The sequence below is a fragment of the Salvia splendens genome, chromosome 2 (genome assembly GCF_004379255.2).
Source record: "Salvia splendens isolate huo1 chromosome 2, SspV2, whole genome shotgun sequence".
NCBI lineage: Eukaryota > Viridiplantae > Streptophyta > Magnoliopsida > Lamiales > Lamiaceae > Salvia > Salvia splendens.
The window spans coordinates 3,783,378-3,794,139 of NC_056033.1; the positions used below are offsets into that span (position 1 = coordinate 3,783,378).

General features: G+C 37.4%; 2 protein-coding genes across 2 annotated transcripts; both read right to left on the minus strand.

The window, feature by feature from the left end:
* Positions 1-2,166: 2,166 nt before the first annotated feature.
* Positions 2,167-3,064, minus strand: LOC121770326 (ethylene-responsive transcription factor 1-like). The gene has a single exon (XM_042167077.1). The coding sequence runs from the start codon at positions 2,987-2,989 to the stop codon at positions 2,363-2,365; it is 627 nt and encodes a 208-aa protein (XP_042023011.1). The 5' UTR covers positions 2,990-3,064; the 3' UTR covers positions 2,167-2,362.
* Positions 3,065-8,635: 5,571 nt separating this feature from the next.
* On the minus strand, positions 8,636-9,448 carry LOC121772139 (ethylene-responsive transcription factor 1-like). Its single transcript, XM_042169134.1, has one exon. The coding sequence runs from the start codon at positions 9,299-9,301 to the stop codon at positions 8,777-8,779; it is 525 nt and encodes a 174-aa protein (XP_042025068.1). The 5' UTR covers positions 9,302-9,448; the 3' UTR covers positions 8,636-8,776.
* Positions 9,449-10,762: the final 1,314 nt, after the last annotated feature.

Consider the following 10,762-nt stretch of genomic DNA (forward strand, 5'->3'; position numbering starts at 1 on the left):
TGAGAAATTTTAAAGTTTTGAGATAAATTTAAAGCAGTTGCGATTAATCTTGTTCTATTTATAGAGAGAACTCAATTAAACTCCACCTTTAGAATTGTTGACTCAATGGTGCAATTGTCATGCTTCAATCTCGGAGGGTTGAAATTTACTTACTTCGTTACTCATCTATTGTCAACGACGATCGCCACATTATCTCAAATGACTTTTTAATGTGTCTGATCCCACAAGTTTCATACTTATTATAGATCCATCATTATATACAAGTATTTCGCTATTAATATACTATCACGTTTGTTTTTTAAAGTTTTTTTTATATACTCACTTCGTCCCATAAAAATAAGGACATTTATTTATTTTGAGATGTCCCATAAAACTATCACCTTCAATGTTTAGTAACTTCAGGCAACATTCTCTCCTAACATTACTAAGTAAGTATTAATTACTTTTCCTTTCTATCTCCATTACTTATCAACTGTGCATTAATTCTCGTCTACTTCAATTGTTCATATTTTTATTGGACGGATGGAGAAATAAATATACCATTACTGTGTTTGCTAACCAGAAGCACTTACATTACATATTTACATGGTTGTTGGGACGATACAATTGATCCATTTATTTATCATTTCTTTAAACAATGCTTTATGTTTTATATAGTGCAGTACAGGCGTATCTGGGGTATGATCATCTTTTACTCTTTAATGCAATTATGAATAAAAAACTATAAATCTTTATCATAATAACTGGCTTTATTTTTACTTCTAACCCTAATTTCCTAACCAAGCTAGCTAGATATGAGATCCAAAGACTTATTTATGAAATTTGCTGACAAAATAAAATAAAATTGTAAACATTACTGGAAAATATTATAAAATAATAATTTCAAAATTAATATTGTAAAACTATCTAAATTGTTGAATTCAAGATAATCTAGATTTCAAATTGTGAAACATAGAAAAACTGACGTCACATAATATTTAATCCAGGGTAGGTATCTTTCACGGATATATATAGAACTTTGGGTGTCACTCTCAAATAAAAGACGAGAAATTGCTAAATCCGCCGATTATTTAACGGTCTACTTTTGCAACAATAATTTTATAATTACCATGGGGCATGCAAAATTGGATTTTTTATATTATGTTATAGTAATAGAAAATGTCTTCTGAATTCTGATCTAGTAAGAGTGGGTGCATAAATTTTAAAATTATATATTCAACTATTTTTGTTTTCCTGAAACAATACTAATTTATTGTTAATCGCGTTAGGTTTCATTTATTGGTTTGTTTTTTGTCCTATTTGTTTAATTATTTAAACTTGATCATTAAATTTGAGTTTGGATCCATCTTACGCAGGACAAAATAGCGATTATTTTGTGCAATGTGGGTCACGAACTTCTAGTATACATGTTAATACAGAATAAAAAAAAGTTTAGTCTTAATAATTGGAATTATAATTTGTATAGTACTTGTTTGTCAATTATAAAGTAGAGTATAGCATACACAAATAACTCTACAGGCTGTAAACGTGACATTGAAAAGGTGAAAAATCTATGAGGATCTTCGCAAATATATGGTTCCTATCTTTTATTTCAAGGGAGTTGTGCCTAGCTAGTTGATTTTGGTTTAAGATAAATACAGTAGTACTATGATTTATTTTATTGGACAAATATTTCTTTTTTCTTTTTTGATGAAATGCTTCAATGCTATGTTTACCAAATATTTTCATTAATATGCAAATAACTAGGAAAAATCTTATATAATTAAGTTGGATTTTAAGGGAAAAATATTTTTTTTATGTTTATATATTAATTACATAACTAAATAGTAACGCATAGCGAAATAATCAAAATATTAATGTCATTTTTATACAATACGGGAGGTTATTTATAGATTGTTTGGTTTATATGAGTTGGTTATCAAATGCTTAAGATCATACTATAAACTAAAATGATCATAAAATGGCCTTACTCGTTTTATTACCCCTTATAAACTAAAATAATTTAAAAATGACATTTATGCTGTTTGACCTACAATTTATTTGGTTATGCATTAGGATCATGACCATGTCCATTACCTGAAGTTTATACTACAATTAATTAACTTATTCATACGTTGCTTATATAGCGTACGATGATTATAAAAAATTCTTCCCAACATTTAGCTATTTTAGATAAGAAAAATGCTTTTGTGCAACCTCCAAAAGATTAATTTGCAGATGTTTTTGGTGACGAAAAGTGTAAAACCAATCCATATGATATTATAGATTGGTTCAAAAAGGAATCATTTCGATTTTCAAACATTTGTCTGAGCTAATACTTACAACAAGCATTTTCTAAAACTATTTTAAAAAAAGGCCCAAATCAGGATTCCGTTTCAATTTTCTTCTTCAATGTATCCGAATCGGTCGAAATACGACGCCGCTTCGTAATCCGGGTCGGCTCCGAAACGCCCGACCCGATAAGGTGGGGGAAATTGACCCTAGCCCTGGATCCGCGCAGATTGAAGGCGGCTCTGTCATAAGCCATGGCCGCCTCCTCTGGCGTCTCGTACGTCCCCAGCCACATCCTCGACCCTTTCTTATCCGGATTCCTCATCTCCGCCGCGAACTTCCCCCACGGCCGCCGCCTCACGCCTCTGTACCGCTTCCACTCCGCCGCCGCCCCGAGGCTCCTCGGCGCCTCCGATACCGCGGAATCGCTATCGTCGCTGACCAGCAATTCCTCAATCATCTGCGACGATTGATCGCTGTCTTCGCTGATCAGCAATTCCTCAATCATTTGCGACGATTGATCGCTGTCGTCGCTGACCAGCAACTCCTTAATCATTTGCGATGATTGATCGGTGTCGTCGTTGATCGGCGGAGAATCTGCAGGTGAGGAATTGGAACTGAAATCGAAATCGAAATTGAAATCGAAATCGCTGAGGAGAAAGTTTTGTATGTCGTCGAGCCAAGCGAGATCGAATTCGGATACGTTTTGTGCTTCCATTTTTTGAATTTTGTAGTGTGAATGAGAATTTATTGCAGAAATATTGTTTATGCTTTGAGGCTTTGAGTGAGGAAGTTGCAGTGGTTGATGGGTGTATATATAGAGAGAGAAACCGATGAGATTAGTGAGTGTCTTCCATGAAACTGCATTATTACAAATATTTGTGGAGTTGTTTTATTTTCAGCACGTTTACAATTATGATTTTGCCTTATGCATGAATTAATAACATATCGTACTGTTACTAATTAAAGTGGGTGCTGGACCACTTTAATTATATTGGGACCATACAATTGTTTTTTTGGGTAACACATACCTAATGATTTAATATAATAGCTTAATTATATTAATGTTTCAATAACAGACCTCTATATTTATCATTGATTCATTCAAATAATAACGACCATAGCATAGGAAAAATTTAATGGTCCAGATATGTTTTCACATTGTATCATGAGTTTTGAAAGTTTAAAATTCATGTTTTTAGCTAAATAAATGACATAGTAATTCATGCTTCTTTAGTTACATAAGGTACCCAATGAAATGCAAGAAACTAGAAAATAATTAGCCTTACTGAAAAAGTTAAAGAGAATTATTTTTAAAATATTAGCACAAATTCAACAAAATTAATTATTGAAAATAAAGAGTAATTGAGATTCAAAGAGGGAGGGACTATCAAGTGCCATCATTAAAGAGGCCGATAGAGTGAGTCGTCAAGTATGAGAGAGACAAAGAGATCGTGAATTTGAACGTGAGTGTTTGATTGTAATTTTTGTGCAAAATATCATATCACCAAATAGAATCATAGGAAAAGTGTCTATAGAAAATCTCAAACTCTAAATTTCAAAATTACATCTCCTATTAAGTATAATTTTTTCCATGCCATCCCCTATATATATTTATATGTGGGTTAATATGAACCAATAAAAATTACTACTGTTTGACAATAACACACGATAGGAATGTAATTACAAAAATAATTTGTAACTAAGTAGTACTCCTATAAAAGCTTGGCCCAGATTAAATTGGCAATATATAATTAGGCACAGTATCATTCTCTCTCCCTCTCAACATTCTTAATTGCAATACTGCAGCAACTTGTGTATATTGTATCTTATTATTCGAATCGAATAATTGCATGGATCATTATCATGTCACGCTCTCTATCTTATTTTAAATCCATAAATACAAATCTGTTGTATAAAGATATTGCGATCATGACATACAATGACCTAACTAGATGAGGTTTTTTTCTTTTTCCAGTACACTAGGCAAATGTAATTCGAAATAAAACAATATGTTAATCAAGAAATAAGAAATGCAACTACGTGGATATATATTTTACATGAACAAATAGTATTTTATAATAGTATTATATTCAATGTGCGAATATATGAAAAGATATACTGATACAGGAGATCCAGTATTTTAATCATTATGCAGTTGGACTTATAGTACTGTGTCACATGATAAAATAGTACTCTAAGACGGTATGGCCACATGCTCTAAACGTGGCTTTGAAAAGGAAAAATCGTGGTGATATCGTAATGCATATACTTCAAACTAAGTCTCTCAACATTTGAAATATTCTCTTTCCAGGAAAAGGCATGCTCAGGGGTGCAACACATATAGGCGCTGTCTTTCTCATATACTTTCTACGTACTCTGTTTTATTTTCTAAATCAAAACATGTAGTACTCCATATACCATAAATAATACTCCACCCGTCCCTGAAAATTTGTCACATTTCATGTTCTCCACTCGTTTTAGAAAAATGATAATAAATAACTAAAGTGAAAAGAGAGTAAAGTAAGAGATAGAATGACATAAATGGGAGTCTTCTCTACATTATTCTTTTTTTTACTTAACATTATCTCCGCTTTAACTATTTATTATCATTTTTTCAAAACGAGTACAGAAAATGAAATGTGATATATTTTCAGGGACGGAGGAAATATGAGACAAGGGAGAATATAACTGAGACCTACCTATAAACATATATACGTATCAATTGAAATATTGTGAAAATTATCACAAAATTTTAAAGATATTGATTGAGTTATTATAAACGCAGTCTTTAAGTGGAGTATATAGTATAGTAGGAGTATTTTTTTTTTTCAAAAACAGTATATACACAGTAATATATAATGTGACGGAGTGATGAGTGACAATGGTAACAATGTACCCCAATTAATCTTTCGCTTCTAAGCTATGGTTTTGCATGCACCATCTACGAGATAACTGAACTAAGGCTATATTAGGTACCATATAATTGGAGGCGTAGAATTGGAAATGAAGACTTTATTTACTGATCCATTAATGTTTGGTACCATAAAAATATTTGAATTTGAAATTGAATAGCGATTCAAAATTGAAATTCCAAATAGTCATAAAATTAAATAGTTGCACTACACATATTTCGCACACACAACATGCTTTTCACACACTACACACATTTCAGTTTGTGAATAGTGTGTACAATGTGTGTATTTTGTGTATATGCGGAATATAGTGTGTGTATTTTGTGTAAAATATGTATATAGTGTGTGTATTGTGTGTAGTATATGTATTTTGTGTATAGTGTATATAGGAGATTTGATATGTTGCGCGTGTGTAGAGTGAGCGTTATATGTGAACGCCTATTTCCACATCATCAATATATTTTTATATTTTCTTTCTTTTCCTTTTCTATTCTCCAATTTTCTTTCTCTTCGTCTTCTTCCCAAGCGTTTTCTCTGTATCCTTTGTCCTTCCACAAGTTTTTGGAATTTCCCTTCAGTTGAAGCAAGAATTGAATGCAACTGCCAACTAGAAACTTTCTCCTTGAGCAATTGCAATAAAAAGGGATGATCCTTCTTCTCCTAAAGCAATTTAGATATCTTCAATGCTGAAAATATATCTAACTCGTCTTCTCCCCAATTCCCAAACATATCTTGTTTCCCAAACAATCGCATTTGCATGATAACTTTAACAAAATTCCTTGTAAAATTTATAATTTGTTAGAACTTAGAAGCGGCAAATGGATGCAATTAACAACTATCCCTTGCTCAATTACAAAAAAATAGGGGTTCTCCTTTTTCTACTAAAGCGATTCAGATATCTTCTTCAATGCCGGAAATCTATCTAATTGAGCTATAATCGAGCTAGATTTGAACAATTCGATGAAAATCGCGACGTAGCAGTTGGCGAAAACTATCAGGGAGACGCGGCAAACTCCCGACTCGAAAAATGAGCATTTAAATAGAGGAAGTTGATTAAGGAACTGATGTTCCCCTCTTTCGCAAAAACTCTGGCAGCAGACTTATCATGACCGAAGAGGGGTTGAATCAATTAGGTGAGAGAAATTAAAGGCCATCCACTACGCTGTCCCTCCATCGTCCCCCCACCGTCCCTTAAACTACTATTTGAGGGTTCCACTGTACTTTATTCCTCCATCCCTTAACTAAGGGACGGAACCTGCAACCCTCCGTCCCTTAACCGTCTCTTATTCCGTCCCTTAAATTACTATTCATTTAATTTAATTTTTTATTTTTTTTCCAACCCAATTCAATTAAAACAAACACACTTTATTAAAAAACACACTTTATTAAAAACACACACAACAAAAAAAACACACAACATAATTTAAAATACAAATTTAAAGAAAATAAAAAAACTACTCCGCCGACTAATCATCCTCCGGAGGCGGTCGAGGTTGAGGGGGAGTCGGAAGGCCAAGTTGTGCTGCCATATGCACAATTCTGTTCCACCAGGCCGCGAATTGGGCGTGCGAGAAGCGGGAAGTGTCCGCCATTGTGGCGGTCATGTACGCCACCAAAAGTGTGTCCGAGCCTCCCCGCGAGCCCGATCCCGAGGCTGACTGGCTTGATTCGCCTCGGCCCTTCCTCGCTCTAGCCGCTTTCGCCGCCTTCATCCCTTGCGGCCGACGGCGCCCACGGCTGGATCCTCCAGCATCGCCGACTGTACCCGCAAACTCCTGCGATTCAGCTTCATGTGGGCTGATGCCCTCAGCGGTGTCACCACCAGACGAGTATTGGCCACTCGCCATATGCTTCGTGCGCTTCGAGTTTGAGCCCGAGCTGGAGCGGAAACCGCCGGCCCACCGTTCCTCGTCCTTCACGGCCTGCCAAACATCAACAAATCTGAATTGTTGACGGGTGTCCTGGTAGTAGGCGCGCAAAGCGGACGTCAAAATGTCGGTTGCCGTGGCGCCGCTTTGGTAGCGCGCCGCTTCGGCCGAGTAGAGGCCGCAAAATTTTTTGACCTGTCGGTCGACTCGGACAAAGTGAGAGCGGAGTATTTTATATTTGCGCTTGCGGGAGCCTTTCGGCTTTATCTGGTGGTAGACCTCGCAGACCTTTTCCCAGAAACACTTCCGAGGTTGTTGATTCCCGCTTCTGGTTGTACACCGCCAGCGTTTCGTGGTTGCTGTAAGGATGCCGGCCTAGATCCTCTTCCTCTTCTTCCTCCTCCTCGTCCTCGCCCGACTGGGGTTGTACACCGCCTTGCCCACCTCCACCGCCTCGACCTACCCCGGCGTTGGATCAACGGGAAAATCCTCCCGGATCTGGGATAATCCCTGCGAATACCGCGGGGCGGAGGGACGGGCATATGCATCAACGTCAAAGTTGGGTGGTTGGTACCCCCCCGGCGTCGACGCACTGGAACCCCCCAGTGTGTTGATCATGGTCTCCCAATTGCCGAAGGCGTTGAGATCCCACCCACCGGAGCTTGCCTTCGCCGGACATCTTGTAATGAGAGGAAATTTGAGAGGAAATTGAGATGATAGAAGAATAGATGTGTAGTTGTGTGTGAAATGAGGATGATTGTAGGAGTATTTATAGAGTTAAAAATTAATTTAAAAATAAAAAAAAATTAAAAAAAAAAACAAAAAAACGGTATTATTACTGTTAGAAATCTTTTTTATTTTATTTAATATTTTTTTTAAAAAAATCAAATTTTAAAAAAATATTTATTGCATCAGCACGTGACGACGCCGGGTCGCGCCACGTAGCATAGGCGCGTGGCGAGACGGCCCGTCGCGTGTCTGGTCGACACGGGACGAGGGATGAGTCGCGGGACGGGACGGGACGGATGCTGCAACGCGGCGCGCGACGGACCCGTCTCTCCGGGACGGGTCGCGGGACGCCGGTGCGCCGCGTAGTGGATGCTCTTAGGAGCTTGGTGAAGAGGTCGCAGACAAAGAAACGACATAAATAAAAAACAGAGTGAAGAGACGCGCAGATGGAGAGAGAATTGTAGAAGAATTGTATGTGGAAATAGGCGCTCACTCGGCGCTCATTTTGAGCGCTCAGCATATCATATCTCGTGTATGTAGTGTGTTTATTTCATATATAGTGTGTGTAGTGTGAAGTGTGTTTTTTTATAGTGTGTATGTAATGTGTGTATTTTGTGCATAGCGTGTGTAGAGTGTGCAGTGTGTATAGTATATGTATTTTGTGTAAAGTGTGAGTGTGTATTTTGTATAAAGTGTGTGCACAAATTCTTCAAATTCAATTTTATACATCAATTAATTCATTTTACAAAACATAAGATTTAAAATTGAATTAAAATTATTTTCAATTCAATTCCATAGAAATTTAATACCAAATCCAATTACGTGTACCAAATGGAGCATAGCTTCCTTTTTAGCACGGCTGCATCCGTTTTTGTCCAAATTAATCTGAGTTAGAGAACAACAAAATTACTGATATGTGAGGCTTCAAGTGTACATAATTGTTGTCCAAATTTAGATCCAAAAAAAGTTAGAAAGAGAAAAAAAAAGGCCTAATCAGCCTCTACACGATACTATTTCATTTTCATTTTTCGCATGTTTCAACGGCTCTTTCGAAGTTCGACGCCGCTTCGTCACCCGGGTCAGCTCCAAAACGCCCGACCCGATAAGGTGAGGGAAATTGACCCGAGCCCTGGATCCGCGCAGCTTGAAGGCGGCTCTGTCATAAGCCACGGCCGCCTCCTCCGGCGTCTCGTACGTCCCCAGCCACAGCCTCGACCCTTTCTTATCCGGATTCCTTATCTCCGCCGCGAACTTCCCCCACGGACGCCGCCTCACGCCTCTGTACCGCTTCCACTCCGCCGCCGCCGCAACGCCCGCGGAATCACTCTCGTCGCTCAGCAACTGCGACGAAGATTTGCTCTCGTCTTTGATAGGAACCGTCGCATTGATCGGAGAATTTGCAGGTGAGGAATCCAAACCGAAATTGAAATCGAAATCGGAATCGAAATCATTGAGAAGAAAGGTTTGTATGGAGTCGAGCCAAGCCAAATCGAATTCAGATGCGTTTTCAGCTTCCATGGATTTTTGTTTCTTCTACTAAATATATGAGGAAGTGAAAGTCTTAATGCTAGTGTTTCATCTCTTTTTCTTCTTTATAGACGGATTATGATTGATTGTCAACATTATTATAAAGATTCATTTTAATCACATTTTCGTTATGAAACGATTAATAAAATAGTGTATGCATGGTTGTTGAAGGAGACAAATATTTTATGTGGTGACTCATCCAATATACATTATCTTTAAATCACATACTAATTATTTTTGGTGTGTACCTTATGGTACAATTATTGACCTCCTTATTAGTAATTTCCTCTTTATTTGCACGTTAATTCGTTTTTAACATAAATAGAGGTTGTTACTGTTTCCTAAAAACACATAATTGTTTTGTTTAAGATTTATTTAATCTGAAAAATAAAGGAGAGTGGAGGGTATAAAAGGTATAGAAATTTATAAAGACTATCTTATGCCATGGTATCAAAATTTTGAGAAATGGAGTAGTATTTTTTATAAATAGAGATTACAATTGATATTATAATAAAGTCTACGGACTAAAATATAATTGTCTACTTTTTTTTATAGTACTTGTGAAGTCGTGCTCTTGATCCACACCAAGTTGAGCATTTTAGTATGGTTTTAAGCATTTTAGTATGGTTATTGATGGGGTACGTACTAAACAAGCTCAATAGCAGTGACGGCCCATCAGCCCAAAGCCCAAGGAAGAGTATCAGTTCGGCATTACCAAAGAGTTCGGCCCCAGCCTACAGCTCGGTAAAAGCCGACCAATCATGCTCTACTCTCAGATCGGCAAAAGCTGCTCGGCAATAGTTCAGCAGTTCGGTCTCAGTATTCGACCGAACTGGGAGATAGTGGACTCATGCAGAACCTCCACGACCTCCACTACACGATCTATTTAGTGATGATGTAAGCCACGACCTAATTAGTGATGATGTAAGCCACGACCTAATTAGTGATGATGTAAGCCACGACCTAGTTAGTGGTGATGCAAGCCACGATCTTAGTTCAATGTATAAATAGAACTTAGATCAGATAGACAGGGAGAAAGAAGAAGCTCTCTAGAGATCGAATCTCATATAGCAAGTCTGTATTGTAAGCTGTAATCCAGATCAAGCAATACAATCTTGCCCTCCTTTCTTCCCGTGGACGTAGATTTACCTCAGTAAATCGAACCACGTAATTCCTTGTGTCGTGATCTATATTCATTACCTGCATTTACTACCATCAAAAATTCGCACAACCATCACTGGCGCCGTCTGTGGGAAACAGAGAACCAAATCTGTGATAAAAGCGAGTTTTTGATCCTCTTCCACCAAAAAAATGCATACCAAATCACATAATACCCGTGCTTCCGTTCGTGATAACCATGAGGAAGCTAGTCCAGCCCGCAGGTCAGAAAAACAGCCCCGGGAGAAATCTACTTCCAGTTCTCACGGAGAAGGAACAAGCCGCTCAAAGACT